At 43.6% G+C, this 25,118-nt stretch overlaps 1 protein-coding gene across 2 annotated transcripts in view; it reads left to right on the top strand.

The window, feature by feature from the left end:
* The window catches only part of SMPD2 (sphingomyelin phosphodiesterase 2), a 423,565-nt gene that overhangs the window by 241,670 nt on the left and 156,777 nt on the right, over window positions 1-25,118 (top strand). For both annotated transcript variants that reach the window (XM_044076594.1, XM_044076593.1), the window contains one exon: window positions 23,724-23,883. In XM_044076594.1, coding sequence (XP_043932529.1) covers window positions 23,724-23,883 — 160 coding nt within the window. The remainder of the gene's footprint in view (window positions 1-23,723; window positions 23,884-25,118) is intronic.

The raw sequence follows: 25,118 nt of genomic DNA, 5'->3' as shown, positions 1-25,118 counted from the left end.
ATCAGTCAGCAGTCTGTTCCCTTAGCTCCTCCCTCTATAGTGCCTGTTGACATCTCTGCCACTTCTCTTGCTACAGGACCCAGAGATCCTCCGCCTCAGGTTTCCCCATTGGGAATTTCCCCTCTTCCGAGGATTCTCCTGATGTTTGGAGATCCTCCTAGGAAGAGGACTTGTAAGAGGAAACATGTAGACTCCCCGAGTCTGTCACTTCAGATACTGACTTTGATGAGTCAGAGGGATCCCCTAGATCCCCTCTGAGGATGTCTCCTTCTCAGACATCCTAGAACTCCTTAAACAGAGGGGAAACTGGCCCACCAACAATCCCTCTGAGGATGAGTCAGTATACCTAGAGGCGTTTAGATCTCGGCCCTCCACCTCCTGGGTGTCTCCGCCTTTCGACCCCCTTATGCAGGTTATTGCCCGGCGTGGGCAGCTCCTGACTCTGTAGAGCCAGTCCCTAGGAGGCCTTCAAAATTTATCACTGCCCCGTGTGACAAGCAATTCCTCACTAAGGGTGTCCCCACTGATGCCATGGTGGTGGCTGCTGCCACCAAGAAGGAACTTGCAGATCCTTCCGTGCCGTCCATCCTCCTAATAAGGACTCTAGGACCATGGATAGGTAGTGGCGGATGTTTTCCTCAGCGACCTTTGCTATGCGTTCGCTGAATTACCTATGTCACTTCACCAGACTCCAGAGGGATATCCTTAAGGAGCTAGGTGAAGTAGTACAGGATCCTACAGCTGCAGGAGCTCAAGAAAAGATTGCTTCGCAGCTAGGAACCCTTAATTCCATTGCAAACTCCTCCATGCGGCTAATATCATATGCTGCTGATGGAGCAGTAGAGCCAGGTACAGGTGTGGCTCTTAAGCGCCAAGCCTGGATGCGGCTATGTGACTTTGCAGATCCCTTCAAGGCGTCCTTCACAAATTCTCCCTTTGATGGGTCAGCTTTGTTTGGCCCTCAGGTGAAGGAAACTTTGACCAGGTGCGAGCAGGATGGCAAGACTCTTTCTGCTGTAGGAGTCCGTTTTTCCACCCCTTCTAGACCTTACCCCAAAGGACAGAAAGGTGGAAAATGTGGTTCCGTAAATCCCAAGGAGTCACGCCGGATTCACGTGGTCAGTTTACCCCTAGAGGCAGAGGGGTAACAACAACAGATGCCGCTCTAGAGGCAGAGGGGTCCAAAAACCAGGGAAACAGAGAGCCTCTCTGACAAGCCCTTTCAGCATCCCTGAGATGTTGCCCGGCTGTCCCTCCTTGGAGGCAGTCGGGAAGATTATCACTGTACCCAGAAGCCTGGCATTCCCTCACTCAAGACAGATGGGTACAGTCGATCATATCCAAGGGTTACATAATTCCTTTCGAGGAAAGTCCTTTCCCCTCAAATTCCCTTCCAGATGTACCACCGGTCTAAGGGAAATTGCAGAGTTAGAAGTCTCAAAACTACTGCAAAAAGAGCCATTCAGCCAGTTACAACAGACCATTCAGAGCCGGAATCTACTCAAGGTTCTTTTGGTCCCCAAAAGACGGGAGACTGGAGACCAATATTGGATCTCAGCAGACTCAACAAGTCTGTGAGGAAGACAAGATTCGAATGGTCACTCTTCAGTCAATTCTGCCCTTCTTACAGAAGGACAACTGGATGTGCTCAATAGATCTTCGGGATGCGTACTATCACATCAAAATTCACAGGCGCTCCAGGAGATTTCTCCGCTTTCGGGTGGGGTCCAGTCATTTCCAGTTCAGAGCCCTGCCCTTTGGTCTCACTACAGCCCCAGAGTGTTCACCAAATGCATGGCAGTGGTCACGGCTCACCTGAGACATCAAGGATTCCAGGTGTTTCCGTATCTCGACGACTGGCTCCTGTCAGCCACCACCAGGCATCAGCTTATACAAGCCAGGGATTACACAATAAATCTTTGTTCTCATTTGGGCATCTCGATCAACTTCAAAAGTCATCCTTATCGCCCTGCCAGTCTATTACCTTCATAGGCAAACTTAAACACTGTTCGGATGTCAGCTACCCTTACAGATCAAAGAGTTTCAGACATTCAGAGTCATGTCAGGATCATTCTGGCCAACAAGAAAGTACAGGCCAGAATGGTTCTAAAGGTATTAGGCCTCATGGCTGCGGCCATTACTCTTCTTCCCTGGCTCGATTCTACATGCCTTCTTCAGTGGATGCTGTTCACACAGTGGTCATACCAACAACTTCCAATGCGTCACCAGATTCTGGTGACACAGACTTGCAAAGATCATCTTGCTTGGTGGATCACATCTCCTCAGGTTCACCAAGGCAGGTACTTTGTACCCCCATCCCCGATAGCCACTGTCACCACGGATGCCTCCCTGATCGGGTGGGGGTCATTATCAGGGCAGGATGGTTCATGGGACGTGGCAGCCGTTCGAGTACCATCTGCACATAAATGTCCTGGAGATGAGAGCAGTGCTTTTAACGTTGCAAGCCCTCAAGCGACTTTCTTCCCGTAGGGACAATTGCAGTCCACACAGACAACATGTCTGTAGTTTGGTATATCAACAAACAAGGCGGAACCAAGTCCTACCCCTTGTGTCGAAGCGCTCAGACTATGGCAATGGGCGATCTCCTCTCATCGGTTTCTGGTAGCAACGCATATCCCTGGGAAAACCAACATTGTAGCGGACAGATTGAGCAGAGCTATTCTCATGCCTCACGAGTGGTCTCTCAAGCAATCTATAGCGGAAGAGATTTTTCTGGAATGGGGTCGTCCATGTTGCGATCTTTTGCTACTCCCCAAAACAGCAAATGTCCAGACTTCTTCTGCCTCTTCCTCTACCAGGCCATCCCCAGAGGCGCTCTGACCCAGGATTGGCCCCAGGGACTTCTTTATGCCTTCCCTCCATTTCCTCTGATCCCTCAGGTTATCCAGAAAGCTACCGTTTTGAGAGCCAAATTGATTCTCATTGCCCCTTACTGGCCTCGACAAGTTTGGTTCCCGTTCCTCCATCATCACCTTTTGGTGCAGCCGTGGCATCTGGACCCAGTGCCAGATCTTCTGATTCACCAATCGGGTCAGCTGCACCGGTCAATCCCTTCTCTCAACCTCACAGCATGGTTGCTCCACTTCCTTCCCTAGCCAGGCTTCCTTTGATCTCTAACCCAGTTAGAGACATCATTGTAGCTTCGTTAAAATCCTCTACCAGGAGGATTTATACAAGCAAATGGAAACGTTTCTCTTATTGGGCTAAGGCCAAAAATATTGATCCTTTCACTGCCCCTGTTCAGGCAGTCCTGGACTTCTTAGCAGAGATTTTTCATGCAGGCTCCTCTTCTTCCACAGTCAGAGTTCAATTGGCTGCTATTTCCAATTTTCATGTCGGGATAGCAGATCATAATATTATGTCCCATAGGCTCTGCAGGGCCTTCTTGAAAGGAATTTTCCTACTAAAGCCTCCAATCAGGAATCCTCCTCCTCAGTGGGATCTAAATTTAGTGCTGACATCCTTGATTCTTCCCCCCTTCAAGCCAGCTGTTTCTTGTTCCCTGAAATTTCTTTCTTGGAAAAATTTATTCCTAGTGGCTATTACATCGGCCAGGAGGGTGTCTGAACTTCATGCTCTATCGGTTCGACCCCCCTATTTGGTTTTTCACAAAGACAGAGTATCTTTGAGAACTAATCCAACCTTTTTGCCTAAGGTCGCTTCAAAGAACAATTTGAATCAATCCATTGATCTCCCTGTATTTTTCCCAAACTATTCAGACAGAGCTGAACAAAAGCTACATTATCTTGATGTCCACCGTCAACTTAGATATTATTTGGACAGAACAAAAAAATTTAGAAAATCTGATAAACTTTTTGTTTCCTATGCGGATAATAAAAAAGGCCTTCCTGTTTCTAAAGTGACCTTGTCCAGATGGCTTTCTTGGTCATCTCTGAAATTTATCTGCTCAGGGGAAAACAGCTGTGCTCAAAACCTAAAGCACATTCAACTAGGAGCTTAGCTACTTCTACAGCCTTTCAAGCTAGACTTCCTTTAGACACTATTTGTGCAGCGGCCACTTGGGCCACTCCTCACACTTTTGTTTCCCATTACAAATTGGACTTGGCCTCCAGGGACAGAGCCAGCTTCGGCTCTACAGTCCTCAAGAGTTTGTTCCATTGAGCCACCCAGGATAGAGGTGCTAGGGGCCTTGGTCCCATCAAGCAGAATGAAGGCAAGTTTGACAACTTAACATTAAGAAGTTATGTACCTACCATAACGCGTTCCATGTTAGTTGTCTTCTCTCGCCTTCTTTCTTGCGACCCTCCCTCCTTCCCCCTGGCCTGGACAGACCTTGTTATAAGAAATTATTATGCTGAAGACCATTCAGACCTGGTCCTTCTTCCATCTGTAAGTTTTCTTTCTTCCTTTGGGAAGTATTTTATGCTTGGTGCTATTGCCCTTTGTCATCAAACGAGATCTGGGTACTTACCGCCTTGCATCATGGGATATGGGGCTGCCTCGAGCTGGTAAAAGTGACTCTCGAGCTTAGCAAGTGCCGAGTCGGAGCCGAGGGATCGGCTCCGAACCCATCAAGCAAGAAAGAAGGCGAGAGAAGACAACTAACATGGAACGTTATGGTAGGTACATAACTTCTTATTTTCAGAAAGGCAGATCAATTACTAGTGGCATATGCCGCAGCATCATAAGGAAAGGCTATCGCCAAGCAGAGTATTTCAAAGTGGATGGGTCACTGCATTCGTTTCTGCTACTCACAGCATGGCAAACCAATGCCTAAGGGCATTAGGCCACATTCAACCAGAGCTGCAGCCAATTCGGCAGCCTTTCTCAGGGGAGTACCAACCAAAGACATTTTAGAGGCTGTTACTTGGAGTTCAGTGCATACCTTTACAAAACATTACAATCTGCCTCTTTACTCTAAATCCAGGGCAGGCTTTGCCATTGCAGTTTTTCAGGGCCTCATAGCCGCTCGTAATGCTGTTTAGCTCCAGCCCCCCCCCAACCATATCTTTGGGACTCAACCCAAATGTAATGACTGCAACAGTGAAACACGAAGAACATAGTACAGTTGTGTACACTTACCATAAATGTAGATGTTCATGTATTCACTGTTGCAGTCCAGGTTGCCCACCCGCCATCCCCCTTATTTTTGCTGGAACTTATCTTTACTTCTCTAATCTATACAACCTAGGTGGTGTATTTGCTTATAGATGAAGGTAAAGTTTATTTTGGTGCATGTATGTTTTAGTTACATATTTTTAGCTTACCCTTTTGGGGGCACCTGACATCTGGGGCAAGAAAAACTGAAGAAAATGGCATCGGCTGCATCTTTTATACCCCTGACGACCTGACGTCCGGGAAGAGTCGACAGCATCCGACGCAGGACCCAAGACTTTGGAATTCAGGCCAACTGAGGGCAACCTGCCAGCAGGATAACCCAAATGTAATAACTGCAACAGTGAATACACTCGAACATCTACATTTATGGTAAGTGTACACAACTGTACTTTTTACCAACTGTTGCTGCTGTCTTCCCCAGGAGTCCATCACCATTTTCAGCTTAACCCTGGAGTAACCTTAGGTTCCTTACTTCTTCCTTCTTTGAGCCGCAAAATGAAGAAAACTGTGAAACAGCCTTTGGTGCCACAGCAGGCTACTAAAGTGACACTGCCACAGGTGGGTGACTACTGTGAACTAAGCTGGCTCCTCAGTCCACACATAGTTTTCCTTGGTCCCGCTGGTATAGTCCCTGCAACCACTGTGGATCGGTGGTTAAACATGTCCAGTCTATTAGGGTCAGGGAGAGCTACTCTTGTTGGCCCTGAGAAGAAGGGGCAGTGAATGTCACTGTAATGAGAAAGCTGTGCTCATTGCTGACCATTCTGGATCTTTTCTGTTCTTTTCTTTTTTTTTTTTCTTTGAAATTTCTGTCAGAAAGAAAAACTTAATGTATGGCTTTTCCTGCCTCAGCAACTTTGGATAGGAATTATTTATTGGGCTAAGTTCAGGGGTTTAGAGCAGGTACTTGACCATTCTCATAAGCCTGTTTCACATAAAAAAAAAGATTCTTCATTTTCTGAAGAGGTTCAAGACCTTTAACATCTAATGATTATGAATGGACAGATTGTGTTGTCCCCACTTATTTCTGATTCAGATTCTGAGTGCCTTTTTGGCCAGTCACTCTGAAGGATTCTCTTTCTCTGAGACTATTTCCAGAATGAATAATTTCATCTGATGATGTTAATCTTCATTCCTTACTGATGGGTTTCATTTCCATCCTTGGATCCGACTCAGCCGCTATAACAAGCTCGCGCCAGCCAAAAAAACACTCAAGCTAAGTCTTATCCATAGCGCCCCTCTCCTCAGATCTCATTTGCCACGTAGTATACAAGGTGTGTCAAGCCAGCTCTCAGCTAAGTAGTTGTAATTTTTCTATTTCTTAAAAAATTGTCTTGCATTTCTTTAACTAGCTTTTTTTTAGCAGTCATTGATAGCTTCGCTTACTCTTTGTATCTCCTAGTGCCCCCCCCCCCTTTCTTACCATTATGCTATTCTTCGTACCATTGTTGGTACAGGCCCCTCCCTTACCACTGTGGTAATTATACCATCATTGGTATTCCCCCCCCTTTTATCCTTTACTTAATCTAATTTCAGTTTTCTAACTGTGTTTCTCTGTTTGTTTTACAGTCTTTGACAGGTTTTATCATATTTTTGCTTGTAGTGACTGTTTGTTTTTGGATAGTCATAATGTCTGATTAAAAGGGGACAACCGGATTAAAAAATGTGGTAGAAAGACGGCAAACTCCGATGGGCATCTTTCCTGTGTCTGTTGTCTCGGACTTCCCCAAATCCAGGTTCAACCTCCTTGTGAGCGTTGTAAAGGATTCAGCTCTCTTACTTTATCAGACCATAAAAATAAATTAATCTTGAAAGGACTCCTAAAAACTCCCTTTTCGGAGGCACTATCTGAGGCGGCGGTGTCAACACCTCCTAAGAAAGACATTAAAAAGAGAAATCATTCAGTTCCAACGTCTCCTAGTGCTAAGGCTCCGAAGCCTTCTAAGACTCGTACTGACCCGAAGATAAAGCTTTCTAAACTGTCAGCACTGACACACTTGACACCAGAGCCTAAAGCTCCCTCCACAATTCCGATGACAACCTCTTGTACGGAACCGACAGCCATAATTTCTGCTATGGTACCGATAATTTCCTCTGTACCAGACACCCTTTTGGCACCAATAATAGTGTTTCCTCTTAATCTGGTCACCCCATCACAATATTTGGGTCCTTCAACCTTGGTGCTGAAAGGTGAAGTTTTAGCCAGGACAAGATATTCCTCATTCATCAACACCTTTTTTTTGGACAGCAACTCTGTCCTTTTCTTGAAAGACCAGAGTCCCTTTCGGGGTTCTCCACCCATTGAACCAGGAATCTTTCTGAGCGGGATGTAGTTTGGCTTGTTGATCAGCTCCTAGTAGCCAGAGGCATCCCAACCCCATCCAAGAGCTCCATTCCACCCTAGGCCGAGGGATTTTCTCCACAGACTCCATCATACGATCCTCCTTCAACCTCTCAGGCTTTGGAGCCCTCTGTACCGATTCCTATCCCAGTAACAACTCCTTTGGTTCCTGCATTGCACCCTTCCATGGTTCCAGAGCTTACCCTGTGGACCAAGGTTCAGTCGGACCCGATCCACCCTCTAGACCATGACTGGCCTGTTGGCAACATGACCCCTAGTTTGGTGTTGATTGTTTTCTATGGTGCCAGTTGTTTTGACAGCAACAAGCTCTCTCAGGGCTCCAGCACTGGAGGTGGGCTTGTCAGAGCGGGGTGTGACCCCGGTTCTGAGGTTGTCTTTCTCTGTTCCAGGCTGCCATTCATCTTCAGGTGGACCTGCCTTCCGTGTGATGGAGGAGGGCTCTTGCTTCTGCAAGCATGCAATTGGCTCCTTCAATGTCAGAACCAGACATTCCTATTTCCTCTGGTATGCAGCTGACACAGCCCACTACACTGGGACATCGGGCATGGGAGCAGCAGGGCACCCACTCTTTGGAGTCCTCTTCAGATGTACCCCCTGAAGAGCCCCCCTTACAAGAGAATGTGCAAGAGGAAGCCTGTCGATTCCCCTGAGGAATCCCTCACCGAAGATGCAGATTTCGATGAGGGAGAAGGGTCTCCACCGTTACCCCCTGAGTATGTCTCATTCAGAGACCTACTAGAGATCTTGAAACAGAAGGGTGGCTGGAAGTCCAACCATTCTACTGAGGAATTTGTATTCTTGCAGGCTTTATATGCTCTACCCTGTACTTCCTTGGTTGACCCCACCTGCGGATGAGCTGGTCAAGCTCCTCATGCAGTGTGCTTGGAAGGCCTCTGACACCATTGAGCCAATTCTCTGAAGACATGATAAAATTCTCTCACTTTCACAAGATCAGCCCCACTGATCCAGAGGTTTGTCAGTAGATTCTGTGGTGGTGGCAGTGGCGGCCACTAGGAAAGAACTTGCTGAAGAAGGTTTGACTGTCCATCCTCTGAACAGGGAGTCCTGGACATTAGACTAGGGAAGCGGACTTGCACTTCATCGACCTTCGCCGTACGGTCGCTGAACTATTTGGCACATTTTACCCTTCTTCAGAGGGACCTGATTACAGACCTTTCAGGAACCTTGGCAGTGGTATTGCCTGATAAGGTATGTGACAAGGTTGCCTCTCTGCTTCTTACCCTAGAGTCCATTTCTAACTCCTCCATGCAGTTGATCACCCATACAACTGAGGGGGCAGCCAGAGCAGCTGGTACAGGAATTGTCATGAGATGTCATGCTGATGTCATGCATGGATGCACTTGTGTGACTTTGCGGACCCCTTCAAGTCTTTCTTCGTCAATGCTCCTGTTGATGAGTCCTCTTTGTTGTGCCCAAAAGTCAGACACTTTAGCCAGGTGTGAGAAGGATGGAAAGACCCTGTCTGCCGTGGGCATACGCTTTTCCACCCCTCAATGATCTTGTACTAGGAATCGGAGAGGAAGGAAGATTTCAAAAAATCCCAAGATCCTTTTTGTAACACGTGGTGAGTGCCCCCCCCCCCCCCCCGGGGCAGAAGGGGAAAATCATCTGGAAGACTCCCCTTCCATGGCAAAGGGGACCTGTGAAACCAGGGCTCCAGGTATTCCTTCTCTGGACAGCCGTGTCGGCGCTCCTGAAGAGCGGCCCAATTGCTTACCTCTGGAAGCAGTCAGGGGACGTTTTTCTCTGCACTACTTGGCCTGGCACTTGATAACATCAGATTCCTGGTTGTAGACTAGAATAACCAGAGTTTACCATAACCCCTTCTCCCTTTACCCCAAGCCACTAAGGCGAATCCCAGACGTTCCACCCAGTCAGAGGGATGGAGCAGCACAAGAAGTTCTAAAGCTGCTAGAGTCATCCAAACAGTCCCATCAGAACAAATAGGATCCAGATTTTACTGAAGGTTCTTTTTAGTGCCAAAAACAACAGGGGACTGTAGGCCAATTTTGGACCTCAGCATTCTGAACAAGTTCATCAGACAAACAAAATTCTGGATGGTCACGGTTCAGTCTATCCTTCCATTTCTGGAAAAAGACAATTGGATGTGCTCCATAGATCTTCAGGATGTGTATTACCACATATAAATGGACAAATGACCCAGAAGATATCTCCGCTTCTGGCTGGGATCCAGTCACTACCAATTTTGAGTACTGCCCTTTGGTCTCTCCACAGCCCGAGGATGTTCACCAAATGCATGGCAGTAGTAACAGCTCACTTGAGACTACAAGGATTCTGCGCATTTCGATATTTAGACGATTGGCTGCTTACCGCTCCAACCAAGAGTGTACTGCTTCAAGCCGTAATCTATACTCTAAAACTGGCAGAAATGCTAGGAATCTCAGTAAACAAGGAAAAGTCAAAGCTGGTACTGATTCAAACCTTAGAGTTCATTGGGACAACGTTAAACACAAAATTCTGCCTAGTCACTTTACCTCATCACAGGTTACAAAGGTTGAGATCTCAACTCCAAGCGATACTCTCAAGACCTAGTCCCAGCCTGATTGGTCTTACAACTTCTGGGTTCCATGGCGTCAACAATCACTCTGGTCCCACTAGCAAGATTCCATATGAGGCTGCTTCAATAGCTTCTAGCATCTCAGTGGTCTATAATGACACACCCAATGTCTTACCCAATCCGCATAACAAACCGATGCAAACAAGATCTGAATTCGTGGATGATGCGCCTAGTCACTTACCTCATCACAGGTTACAAAGGTTGAGATCTCAACTCCAAGCGATACTCTCAAGACCTAGTCCCAGCCTGATTGGTCTTACAACTTCTGGGTTCCATGGCGTCAACAATCACTCTGGTCCCACTAGCAAGATTCCATATGAGGCTGCATCAATAGCTTCTAGCATCTCAGTGGTCTATAATGACACACCCAATGTCTTACCCAATCCGCATAACAAACCGATGCAAACAAGATCTGAATTCGTAGATGAAGCCAGAAGAGGAGTTATGGTGTCATCCCTTTTCACCCCTTCAACCCAAAGTCACAGTGACCATGGACTCCTCCCTGATAGGGAGGGGGGAGCATTTTCAATGTCCTAGAACCGAGGGTGGTGCTTCTAACATTGCAGGCATTCCAGGCGACCCTCCCGTTGGGGACAGTTGCTATCCCATCAGACAGTATGTCAATAGTCTGGTACATCAACAAGCGAGGAGGAACCAGATCCTACCCGTTATGTCGGGAAGCCCTGAGAGTCTGGCAATGGGTGATAGATTCAAACCGTTTTCTCTTAGCAGTGCACATTCCTGGGAACTCCATTTAGATTGCAGACAAATTGAGCAGAAACATTTTGCTGGCTCACGAGTGGTCTCTCAATCCCATAGTAGTGACACAAGTATTTTGTGGTCGGGGCCAGCCTTGCTGCGATCTCTTTGCCTCTCCCTCGAACCACAAATACAGCAGCTACTTCTCCCTGATTTCCCTCCTCAGGGGGAGTCACCAAGAGATGATCTGATACACGATTGGCCCCAGGGTCTACTTTATGCCTTTCCTCCCCTTCCCCTCATTCCAGAGTTCTTGAAAGCGCAACAGTTGCAAAGCAAAGTAATCCTCATTGCACCATATTGGTCTCATCAAGTCTAGTTCCCCTTCCTATGGCCTCGCCTGGTTCACCACCTGTGGACTCTGGAACCAACCCTAGGACTCTTGTCTCATCCACAGGGGCTGGTCCTACCAAGTCTCAAACTGACCGCTTGGTTTCTCCACTTCCACTGATTGCCAGGCAGAATAATCTATTTTCCCCAGTGCAAGGGATACTTCTGGCCTCTCATAAAACATCCATCAGGAAACTTTATCATAGTAAATGGGACAGGTTTGTGATCTGGGCTAAAGAACAAGGACTAGACCCCTTCTCAGCCCTGTTCCATAAGGTCTTAGAATACTTGTCAACTTTACTTCAGTCAGGAGCCTCAGCCTCTGCCATCACAGTTCACTTAGCAGCTATCGCCAATTTTCATAATGGCTTTAATGATTCTTCATTAATGTCCCACCGTCTGGGAGTCGTGCATTTGAGACCAACTTTTAAAGATCCCAGTAAACCTTGGAACTTGATAGTCTTACAAACATTAACTTGACGACCATTTCAGCTGTCAGCCACCTGTGATATGAAGTTTTTCTCCTGGAAAACCTTATCCTTGGCAGCCATCACCTCAGCCAGGAGAATATCAGAGTTGCAAGTTTTGTGTGTAAATCGCCCATACATCATTTTCCATAAAGAGAGAGTACCACTTCGGACTAACCCCACCTTTCTGCCCAAGGTTATTTAAGATTCAAATCTCAACCAGTCCATTGATTTACCAGTTTTCTTCCCAAACTTTTCTAATAAAGGTGAATATCGTTTACACTTGCTAGATGTACATAGACAAATACATTTTTACTTAAACAGAAGCAAATTATTCAGGAAATTGGACCAGCTATTCATATCCTTTTCAGGTCTAAGATTGAGCAAGTCAGTTTCCAAAGTCGCTTTATCAAAATGATTGAGACTGCATTACCTTTGTCTATCAACAAAACAAAATAACTCTACCAGCTAAACTCAAGGCTTACTCCGCCAGATCACTGTCCACTTCGGTAGCCTTTCATTCTACAGCCTCTATGGGCGACATTTGCACAGCAGCTATCTGGGCAACACCTCATACCTTTATTACTCATTACAAATTGGATATGGTCTCCAGGGGGAGAGCATCCTTTGGTTCATTAGTACTCGGGAATATCCTTCCATAGGGCCTCCCAGGACATAAAGTAGCTAGGGACTCTGTCCCATCAGTAAGGAATGAATGAAGATAAATAACATCAGATAAAGAAGTTATGTCCTTACCATAACATTCCTTCTGTGTTGTTGTCCCATCAGTAAGGAATGAATGAAGATTAATAACATCAGATAAAGAAGTTATGTTCTTACCATAACATTCCTTCTGTGTTGTTGATCTTCATTCATCAGCCACACGCTCCAGGGATCTAAACCTTATCACAATGAACAAAACATGCTGGAGGGATAGGTTCCTGACCCAGAGACTCCCCATACTCTGGAATAGACTGCCCATACATGTCAAGCAGAGCACCTCATTGGCCCTCTTCAAAAGGAACCTTGATGATTGGATGGGAGATAGGAAATTCACCCCAGGGATCATGTCAGTCACCCTGCTAGACAGGGGCCCAGAGAAGTAAATATTGTGGGAAGAAATATCCAGGGAATTGTTTTGGCTAGGCTTGCATAGGCCTTAGAGCAGATAACCTAGTACCAACCCATGAACCTATTCATTCATTACAACCCACCTGACATCCCCCTCCGAAGGACTCCTGGAAGTTCGGATTTGGTCCTGGTTACTTGATGGGGCATTTGCTCAGGTAAAGCGTCTGCTTTTTCTATCCTTATGGGCAAACTCTATCTGAGGAGGTGAGCGGGGCGCTATGGGTAAAACTTAGCTCGAGAGTTTTTTGGCTGACGCGAGCTTCTTATATCAGCCGATTCAATTCCAAGGATGAAACTGAAACCTATCAGTAATGAATGAATAAAGATCAACAACACAGATGGAACGTTATGGTAAGAACATAACTTTTTTTCAGTGGGAAAACAGTAATGTTAGTCTGTCAAGATGCAATATGATTGGTTACAACTGGAATTCTAGAACTTGCTCCTACTCCTCTTGTTCTGTTTACTTTGGGGGATGTTTTGTCACAGCATGCAATTTCCATGACATTCACCTTGCAGCCCCCCAGAAAGCAGACTATGCAAAGTGCCTTGGTTTAAGCTTTTATACACTGTTCTCATGTATGACCTAGCAGCTGTTGCTTTAGTGAATCTAGCTACTGCTAAACATTAGTTTAGTACTAATCCTCCTGACAGGGATAAGAGCTCGATAGGTTTGGGATCATGTGTGTTATACGTTTTTTTAGAATTCTCAGCTGTCAAGCTCATGTTGAGGTCTATGCTTGCCTCTTGTAAGAATATGAAAAATATTTTGTCGTCCATTTCCTCTTGTAAGGAGAACTGCTTTGTGTAACTTGGTCTCTTCCACATGTTAAGTGACTTACCCATTTTCTTCTTCTTTTGGCTTTTTCTCAGTTAGGGGTCGCTACAGCGGATCACCTGTCCGTTCATGATTGGCAGTGGAGTTTTACGGTGTCGAGTTGCCAGCCCAGCCTTCCACAGAAGGCGCACACACACACACACACACACACACACACACACACACACACACCTAGGGCCAATTTAGTGTGTCCAATCCACCTACTGCATGTCTTTGGGATGTGGGAGGAAACCCACGTGACCACAGGGAGGACATGCAGACTCTGCACAGAAGGCACCCCAGCTGAGGATCGAACTGGAGACCCTCTTGCTGTGAGGCAGCAGTGTTACCGCTGCACCACCGTGGCCACCCAAGTGACTACCCATTGTCTAAAATGTTCGTAAGACTCTGCTGATTTCATCTACAGGGCTGTTGACATTGGAGCTGCTATGAGGAGGTATGCCTGACTATATTCTCAAAATCCCCCAGACGATGTCAAAAATGTAATTTTGAATTCCCATTTTTTGAATCCTCTTCTGCACAGGTCATTAAAGTGTAACGACAGAGGACAGCTGATTTAAACCATCTCACAGATTTTCTCACTCTCCGTCTCCAAATTTACCAAGAGATTCAACACTCCATTTCTGTATAAACAGTCCCAGCAATTTAGTGGCAGACAGACTTTATAAGCAATGGCAAGGAGGTTCCAGAAAGAAAGCAGGACCATGTAAAAGACAGACTAATAAGTCTGAATGACAATACAAGAGACTTCCCACATGCCTCCTACCCTGGCAGCCCATTAATCCTTCTAGAAAGTCTGAACACCCATTTCTCCTTTTGGCAACAAATTCTTTCGGACAGATCAGTTCTGAGAGTAATTTATCAAGAATACAGATGGCAGTGTGAGTCTCTTTTGGGGGATTCCTCCTGACCTGCCAGACCACACTCTCTTCCTTCTCGTCATTCAGCATGTACTTGCTCAGGTGGTGATGGAAAGTTCTTCCTCAGTTAAGGAGAAGGGTTTATTTATTTAACATTTGTTAACTGGGAAAGTCTGACTTGGAATGAATTTCAGCAGAGGCCCAGGGAGAAATGCCTCAGATTGCATGTCTTTGTAATGTGGGAGGAAACCGGAGCACCCAGAGGAAACCCACACGAATGCCGGGAGGACATGCAGACTCTGCACAGAAGGCACCCCAGCCAAGAATTTAACCGAAGAATCTCTTGCTGTGAGGCGACAACACTACCGCTGCACCACTGCACCATCCTTCCTCCTTTATTCAAGGATGTGCTAAAGAAATAAGATTCTTGGAGGCCAGTTCTGGACCTTTCCATTCTCAACCAGTTTGTGATCGTGCCCAAGTTCAAGATGTTGTCATTTTGCAACTTGTTACCCTTCATTCCCCATTTGAGTTTTCTTGTGACCTTAGATTTAAAAGATGCATGTCATTACATTGCTATAGATTCAGATTTCAGATGTTTAAGGTTTTCTGTGAGTCTCATTAGCCATTGTCTGCATTACCCTTTGGGTTATATACTGCTTCAGTTCCACTAATATCCAGGTTGATTCTGGAGATTCAGATGGACTCTCCGAAAATCCTTGGCTCAGGCAGTAGTGATTCTTGCTTCTTTTGGAAATAGCTGAGACAGTTACCACAAGCTTCCTCAAAGGCTGGATTTACTCATACAAGACCAGGGGTGTTTAATGCATCCTGACCCTAAACAGCTGCAGTTGACTTGCATGGGAAGGGTCTTAATTCCCATTAGGCACCTTTTTGTTGAGGATGGGCAGCAGGTACTAATGGAGGCAGGAAAGCTAATACTTGAAAATCATACATTAGCAAATGGAAAAGATTTTGTAGTTGGTGCCAAGAAAAGAATCAGCACCCACTTAGACCTAGTTTTTCTCTGGTTCTGCAATGTTTTTGCGAGTTACTGCCCTATGGGCTTGTCTTACTTCTCAGTCAAGGTCCATTTCAGCATGTCTGCCCAATGTTGTCTCGTCAATGTTTTTGGAAGGGGTGTTGCATATAAAGCCTCCTAGAAAACAGGTGGCTCTTCGTTGGGATCCTTGTTTCAGCAAATCTCATTCTTGCTCGATGAAGCAGCGCATCAGGATGAGGATGACTTGAAGTTCTTGACATTGAAAACTATCTTATTGCTCTAACCTCTAGAAGAAGAGTATTTGAGTTGCAAGCTCTTAAGGTGGGTCAACTTTATCTCATTTTCCACAAAGATAGGGTTTCTTTAAAAACTAATCCTTTCATTTATGCCTGGTGGTATCAGTGTTTACCTTAAGTTAGTGTATCTATCCTCCTCTCTTTCCAGAACCTAAAAATGAGGGAGAAAGGATGCTCCTTGCATTGGATATCCACAGACAACTTGGGTACTATCTTTATAGAATAAAGTTTTTTCAGAACTTCTGAGCAGTTCGTTTCTTGTAAAGGCAAGAAAAAAGGATAACCTGCATCAAAACGGGCCATTTCCAAATGGTTGTCTCATGCTATTACAATTTGTTACACCCACCACAATCGGGGCCTTCGCTTCATCGGTAGGTTTTTGGAAAGGGTACACCCCACACTTTGTCTTGGCAGGTGTGGGGTTGTATCACATTACAACCATTCTAGAAGCACCAACTTGGTCCTTTGTACATACTTTTATAGAGCATTTTTTTCTCCAGGTCTATGACAGGCTTTTCTAGGACTGTTGACCAGTCCTGGACATTCATCCTTACTCCTCTCAGTGTATCTGAGCTTTGGTCATCTGTCTTTATAGCCAAGTCCACTGCAGCAGTGATTCTTGTAAAGAACATTTACTGTTATGGTAACTTTACTTAACACAACTGTACTTTTTTCCACTTGAAATTTATTTGCAGTTATTTTTTTTCTTGATTTCTGAACAGCTGAAACCATAAAACCAGTTTCCTGTCTTATTTTGCTGATTTACAAAAAAATGTTGTAGGTTTCTTTACGTGAGTCATCTCTCATTTTACATGCATCTCTTTAATATCCTGTGCTCAAAGTGCCTGATTGCCAGAAGTTGAATTAATTGTTTTTATATTTCGCAATAATATTTATTTTAATTGAACCACAAGGGATCTTTGTTAGATAATCCCAGTCAATTTCTGTTGATTCATTAAAAGACTTACTGCTCACATTAATTGTCTAACAGGAGCTAATCAGTTAGCATGACAGCAGGAAAATTATTCAGAAACAGCTATGGCCAGAATGAGAAAGACCTTATCAGCACAATAGCATGTTTTTAAATTGTACACTAGCACCGTCAAACCTGACCACATCAAAAATTTTCACTCGCCGCCCATGCATTGCATTGTCACATGTATCCTACACTCACACAGACACACACTCACACACACATTCCCAGAAATCCCCCCCCACACACACTGACATCCACATCAAGAAACAAACCTCCAAATGAAGCATTCACCCACAAGCACAATCCAACATTCATAAACACACATCCAGATTCTCTGTTCCTTACCCTAACCCCTTAATGCAACCACCAAGGCAGACACTCACACAAACACACTCATGTGCACACACACACATTCATGCAGCTTCATTTATGGCCTTGTGTCCAACACATGCATGCATGAACATACCCCTACTCCCATGTCTTCTCTGAACTTCTCCTGCTAACCCTTTCTGAATTTCAGTATATATTTTTATGAAAATTAACGTGTTAAAAAAAAAAGTCAACATAACAAAAAGCAAGTAAATTCTACTTTAGTTAAAAATGTTTTTCTTTTGGGAGCAAACCTTCCCAGCCCTCCCACATTCCCAGACATACAGACCTCCACCATACAGCTTCTCTGACCTCTTCACCCTTCTGAATTATATAATCATATCTGAGATTGCCAGCTGCACATGGATGGAGGATGTTTCAATCAATGTACAGTAGCCACATGTAGTATATTCTGTTAAACACTGCACTGTCCATGCACTTAGTATACACGGTTAAACACTGCACCGTCCATGCACTTAGTACGCACGGTTAAACACTGCACCGTCCATGCACTTAGTATGCACGGTTAAACACTGCACCGTCCATGCACTTAGTATGCACGGTTAAACACTGCACCGTCCATGCACTTAGTACGCACTGCTAAACACTGCACCGTCCATGCACTTAGTACGCACGGTTAAACACTGCACCGTCCATGCACTTAGTACGCACGGTTAAACACTGCACCGTCCATGCACTTGGTGCACATGGTTAAACACTGCACCGTCCATGCACTTAGTATACATGGTTAAACACTGCACCGTCCATGCACTTAGTACACACGGTTAAACACTGCACCGTCCATGCACTTAGTATGCACGGTTAAACACTGCACCGTCCATGCACTTAGTATGCACGGTTAAACACTGCACCGTCCATGCACTTAGTATGCACGGTTAAACACTGCACCGTCCATGCACTTAGTACGCACGGTTAAACACTGCACCGTCCATGCACTTAGTACGCACGGTTAAACACTGCACCGTCCATGCACTTAGTATGCACGGTTAAACACTGCACCGTCCATGCACTTGGTGCACATGGTTAAACACTGCACCGTCCATGCACTTAGTACACACGGTTAAACACTGCACCGTCCATGCACTTAGTACACACTGTTAAACACTGCACCGTCCATGCACTTAGTACACACGGTTAAACACTGTACCGTCTGCGCAAGTAATATAATTATTTACATTTGTTTACCAGGATAGTCCAACTGGGCTAAGAGCCCATTTTCAGCAGAGGCCCAGGAGAAAAGCTCTAAAAACAAAATATAGTAATGGACTTAAGTAAAATAGTAAAGACAATAAATAGTTATTATAATACACAGTTACATAGTACTTAAACACAGTTAAATCATATAACAAGTCATATATTAATGCAAACGGAAAGAGAAGTAAGGTAGGTATATAGTTGCTGCACACTCTGTTAAACGCAGCATCGTCTACACACGTAATAACACTGCTAAACATAGTATCGTCTGTCGGCCTACAGGCTGACAGACCTTATAAAAAGGAGGAGGCATTGCTATACTCTTTCCTAACACCTTCACCTTTGTCCCATATTTCAACCCCATTCCTCAGTTCTTTACAGCCAAGATACTTGTATCACTTCTCAAACAGAACAGTTCTAAATATCTCTGCATCATAGCAATATACATCCCTCCAGGTATCAATATTCCCCTTCTAGAAGATATACTTGCCTGGATATCAAACAATATAAATACTGAAATAATTATCCTAGGCAATGTGAACATAAATTGGAGTCGCTTTTCTTTATTCTAGATCAGCCTCTTCAACTTTACACAGCTAATAACCGATACAAGTAGATCTAACAGAAGTAAAGACAGTGGCTCACAAGCAGATTTAATAGAAGTAAAGACAGTGGCTCACAAGCAGATTTAATAGAAGTAAAGACAGTGGCTCACAAACAGATTTAACAGAAGTAAAGACAGTGGCTCACAAGCAGATTTAACAGAAGTAAAGGCAGTGGCTCACAAGCAGATCTAACAGAAGTAAAGACAGTGGCTCACAAGTAGATCTAACAGAAGTAAAGACAGTGGCTCACAAGTAGATCTAACAGAAGTAAAGACAGTGGATCACAAGTAGATCTAACAGAAGTAAAGACAGTGGCTCACAAGTAGATCTAGCAGAAGTAAAGACAGTGGCTCAATTCTTGACTGGATGGTAGTCTCTGACCCAAACAAAATTTCGGCTGCAGGCACACTTCCTAGCAGTATTAGTGACCACCTACCAGCCTATATATTATGCAAAACCAACCCTTTACCTTCCCAGCACCAATACAAATTAACTAGAAAGCTAAGCAACTTTAGTCCTACAACTCGAAATGAAATCCGGAGAAACCTTAAAGTCCTGCCCCTTGATGAGGCCGTTGAGCTCTAACTCCACATTCATCAACACCTTAAACAGACTAGCCCCAGTAAGACAAAAGAGTAAAAACTAAGCGCGCTATATGGCCCTCTACAGCCACCAAGCAAATTATGACTGCCAGGGACAAAATATGGAAAAAGTGGCTATAGGACAAGAATCTCACTGATCACCACCAATTTAGACCGCTCCGTAAGCAAGTAAAGCAGCTAGTTGCTAATCACAGAAGAATATTGTCTAAGCCTCAAAAAATTACAAAATTGAAATCTATTTTGGAACTCCATTTCATCTCTAACCCTGGAACCAAAAGCGATCCCTGCCTATTTCCCAAGAAAACACCCAGCGAAGTAGCCACTCTCCAACTCCCACTTCGACACTATAGCTAAACGCACTACTACCTTCCCCCAAAGTCCAGTACTAACTCTCCTCCACTAACACCTTTCTCACAGGACACCACAATCCCCTCCCTACTGTCCTTTTCTTTCTCTCCCTTACCTATCTCTATGACAACTAAACTTCTAAAATTAATACCTGGCTCTTGTGCCCCTGACAGTTTGCCTCCAGAATACCTGCAAATGTCAGCAAGATCCATTGCCTATCCCATCAGCATACTAATCAATAGATCCTTCCGAGAGTCTTATGTTCCCACTATCTGGAAAATCATATATTCTTTCTCCCTGTAAAAGTGGTAATAACACAGATATTTCTAATTTCTGACCCGTTGCTATTCTGTGATCAGCTTCTAAACCATCTGTTACTAAACCAACTCCACTCCCCAACTCAACATGGATTTAGGCCAGGTCATAGCACAAATACCACTCTTATTTCCTTTATGTGCACAGTCAACCAACCTAGAAATGCTGGTAAATTTGTATTATCACTCTTTCTCGACATCTCAAAAGTTTTTGATAGGTCTCCCACCCCCTACTCCACCGCAAACTCTCCAATCTAGGTATCTCCCCCCACTCTAAACTGGTTTGCCAACTATCTGAAAAGCAGACAACAATTGACTAGATGGTTCATCTCTTTCTCTCCATTTCTTGAGTCCTCACCCAGGGCTCCATTTTAGGACCCCTTTTCAGTATTTTTATAAATAATTTTCATTCCATCCTTAATGGTTCTGTCGTATGATATGCAAATGATTCAACCATTATTTGCTGTACCAAATCAACCGAACTTCTGCACATAGCCCAAAATGCCTTTACTGTTACTGAAATGTGGATGGCTGATAATCAGCTAGCCCTAAATCCCAACACAACCAAAATGCTGCTATGTACTCCCAAGAAAAAAGTCTATTAACAAGACATTTCATCATTTAATCTCGGAATAAAACCACTATAGAGGTAGTCTCCCACACTAAATTACTATCAGTAATTCTGGATGAAAACTTGACATTTGACTTCCCTATCCACAATAATAATAATAATAATAATAAAATCCTAGGCTCCCTTAATAGACTTAAACACTTTATTAACTGCTCTACTTTATCTTACCTTCTCTCCTTTATGGAAATCCTCTCCTTAACAGTATCCAGTCCTCCCTAAAAACCAAACTCGAGTCCTGTTACAACAAGGTCGCCAAGTTTGCGACCAACTCCCATGACTGCATCTCCCTAAAATCACGTAACTGGCTTGAACTTCCGCAGTACCTCACTTACTTGCAACTGATCACAGCACATAAAATCATTTGCAAACCCTCAGACTGCCCGGCCCTTTCTTCCATCTTAACCCACTATCACCCAAACATGCGACTCGGGTCAGGAAATCAACCTCTCCTGCAAGTTGACAAACCAAAACTCCCAGCTAGCAACATGCCTTACTCCTACTCCTTGCCAAACTATGGAATTCTCTGCCAGTAGATAGCAGAACATCTAGTAATATATCCTAGATGGCCTAGTGGTTAAGGTGTTTGCCTTACAAACACAAGGTTCAGGGTTTGAGTCTCACAAGGGATAATTGGCTAGGCTTAAAATGGCTCACAAGGGCAGTTAGCTTAGTACTAATCTATGAACCTACGAACCTATGAAATCTTGGCGGCAACACCTTTCCACCCTCTGGCAATGCAGATGTCTCAGGTCTCATCCATCCTTAACTCAATTCCCAAACTGTAAGTTATATTTGCCTTAAATGATGCTGTCGCCTATTCAAATCTTACTCTATCACAAGTTAAAATACATATAAGCTATTTTTCTAAGCCTTACTATCTGTCTACACCCTACCATTTTGCTGTGCCTCACTATTGGTTACTAAATCAATTATACATTGCCCTTTAATACTGTGCTGTCTACCAGTCCTAGAGTACCACGTAAATATTTCTGTATGACTGCTTTCATCACTATATTCTCTCCAACTGTACAATATTATGACTACTTAGTTATGTAACTTCAAATGGTGTTAATTTGCATACATAATATGTTTAGATGCTTCTTACACTGTTTTTGTATAATACTGTTTTGTTTCTGATATTACTGTTTACAATCCACTAACTGTTTTGATCTACTAACTGTTTTGAATGTTTTGTACTATTTGTACTAACTGCCTTGTGGAGCTTTTCTCCCCAAGCCTCAACTAAAACTGAGCTCTTTTGGCCCAGTGGACTTTCCCTGTAAACAAATGCCAATAAATTAATCTGCACACATAGTACACACTGTTGAACACTGTGCTGCCCACACACATGGTACACACTGTTAAACAGAGCACCGTCTGTACACGTAGTACGCACTGTTAAACACAGCATTGTCTGTACACGTAGTATGCACTGTCAAACACAGCACCATCTGTACACGTAGTACAGAATGTTAAACACAGCTTAGTTTGAACACGTAGTACGCACTGTTAAAACACAGCATTGTCTGTACACATAGTACGCACTGGTAAACACAGCATCGTCTGTACACGTAGTATGCACTGTCAAACACATCATCGTCTGTACGCGTAGTATGCACTGTCAAACACATCATCGTCTGTACACGTAGTACGCACTATTGAGCACAGAACCATTCATTTTACTGCCAGCTGGACACTTGTGTATTGCTATTACTTTATAAATAACTGGACATATCCATTTTAAACAGGATTGTAACTACATGACATAATCAAGCTACAGTTTTATCAAAAACCTAACCTTGCCAAATCAGAAGCTTCAGGTGGCATCAACGTCTGAGCATTGCAGATTTACTCAACAGATGTCAACATTGCTGTCAGCAGCAGTGGCATCACCCAGCATTGCTATTCCCTGTCACCACTAATTCTTTAGATATTTGGTGGTTGAATGACATGCTGTGTGTCATGTTTGCATTTCAGGTTATCTGAATGTGTAAGTTCTGCTTGAACAGATGGTTTTGCAGGTGGTTCAAATTTCTGTATAGCACATGTATCATTATATCACTGACGTTTGATTTCTATTTGTTCAGTCGCTCAGAATAAAGGAAGGGGCAATGACAGACTTTTTTTGTTAAAATTTTGAATGCATCCATGGTATGTTTATAGACCAAATGCCCCAGTACTGGGAGTTGGAGGTACTTATGTAAAAGTTTGATTCCTATATCCTCATTTTGTGTATGTGACAGTGTTGCAGAGTTACCCCTGAAAATTGCATTGTTGGTCTTGCAATGGAACAAAAAAGAATGTCAGTAAGAAGGGCAGAATGTTTTTTTTTTTTATAAAAGCTACTCAAGTCATGTGATTGAAAGAGCCTTTTGGAAATGTTCAACTATGGTCGCAGATTTTCTGTGCAGTTATTATTTGAGTACTATTTTATTCCATATGCTGGTTTGCTTAATGGAATGGGCAGCACATGCACTGGAAAGTCATCACAAAGTTTGCTGTAAATGAACTGATTAAAGGATGCATTTTTCAAAATCAGTTACTGCAGTCTCAAAAGTTGTAATATTACAAAGGTGAAAATATCTTTGTACGTAGGAAGGGTGTTAACGTGATACCCCATATTAAAGTAAGATACAGTGCATCATTGGGGATATTCTTACAGAGGTCCTGCCTGTTAACATATAAAGAAAAGCATTCTTTATAACAGTGTAAAATGAATGCAGTTTTTTTTTGCCTAACAAGCATACCACTTTATAGAAAATGTTTAACCTTTGATTTGGAAAGTATATTTACCCTTTGCTACTTGTTTTACTGCGCTTGCTATAACTTCTGAGGAAGTATTAACTTTGAAGCATTCTGCAGGACCAGACTTGTTAAGGTTTCTGCTAAAAGTGTTTGTTTCTTTTTTGTTTCTTTAGGGTTCTGCCTCCTGTTCTGTAAAATGCAAGCACCTTCAGTCCACAAAAGGCAGTGTGCCAGGAAAAACTTTCCCATACTCTGATCACGAAGTAGTGACTGCAGCACTGTGCGTGCAACAAAAGGAAAGAAACACGAGAACAGAAAGTAACCATTCTGAGGGTAAGTACCTTTCTGTTGTACCTTATGGTTAAAAATAATTCACTGCATATGTTTTCTTCTGATAAGATTATTTTTAGAAAAGTTGGAGTGCACATTCATTACATCTGCAGTCAGTGCTTTGATGATGCATAATGTTTGGGTTAAGACCTCTGTTGACTGCATAGATTAATGGCCGGCCCAAAGGCTTATTTTGGGAGGGATAGTGTCATGAATTACTGAAGTACTGCAGTGATCTGGCGGGCCATGTATCTGTCTCAGATAGAAGCAAAACATTTTGACCCTGGGCAATTTGACCCCAATGCAATTGGATACACTTTCATCTGCGAACATTTATTGGACAGTTTGACCCCAGATGATTTGACCCTGGACTATTTGACCCAATTAAATTTAATAAAAACATTTTACTAAATATTTTACTCAATTTTACATAGCAATTTAAAATATGATTTAACATTTTAATATGTAAATGTTAATTTATTGAACGTATAATTTAATATGTAAATATTATTAATTTAATTACAGTTTTTAATGTGTGTACAGCAAAATCAATTTGGAATTTTAATTAGGAAGTTAACATATTTATTTTCAGTTAGCCCATTCAGAAATTGTGATCAGCTCCATGTAAGTATTCTAAATTTGTGTGATTAGCACAACATAACTGTATGTGGTTAATCTGTGCTTTTTTGTGAATTTTACTGTGTTCTTGATCCTTAAATTGAGTAGCATAGTCTGGATACAGGTTTGGTGCATCTAGAGCTGTTTTCACTTTCTCTGTTTCTGGCAGCCATCTTGTGTTTGCCTTCTGTGTTTCTGACAGACATCTTGTGTTGGTAGGGGCCTATCTCCTCTCGACCTTGTCTGTCACAAGCTGATTGGTTAAAAAACTAGAGATTAGCAGGATTGGCTAGATTTCTGTGTTACATCTTCTATTTGTTGTGGTATTTAAACCCGGTGTTTGAGCTGGTTTGGGCTTGTTTGCATGTCACTCACCGCAGCTGCACATTTGTGAGGTACACAGCTGCACTGTTTTTAACCCTTTGTGAGGTATTCCAGCTACAAATTTGACCTTGGGTAGCACTTGTGTAATCACCTAGTTGTACTACTCTTAGACCTTCCATCATTTACCCTCTTAGCTCTCTGGCCTCTCTCCCTCAGATTCTGACAAATATGAATGGACAGTTTCCTACATTTTCTCCTGCCACTCTGGTTGATATGGGCATCGTGAGACAGTGTAG

Source organism: Protopterus annectens, chromosome 7.part0 (assembly GCF_019279795.1).
Source record: "Protopterus annectens isolate FY-2018-M chromosome 7.part0, PAN1.0, whole genome shotgun sequence".
In the NCBI taxonomy this organism is placed as follows: Eukaryota; Metazoa; Chordata; order Ceratodontiformes; family Protopteridae; genus Protopterus; species Protopterus annectens.
This window is presented reverse-complemented; position numbering and strand designations above follow the sequence as displayed.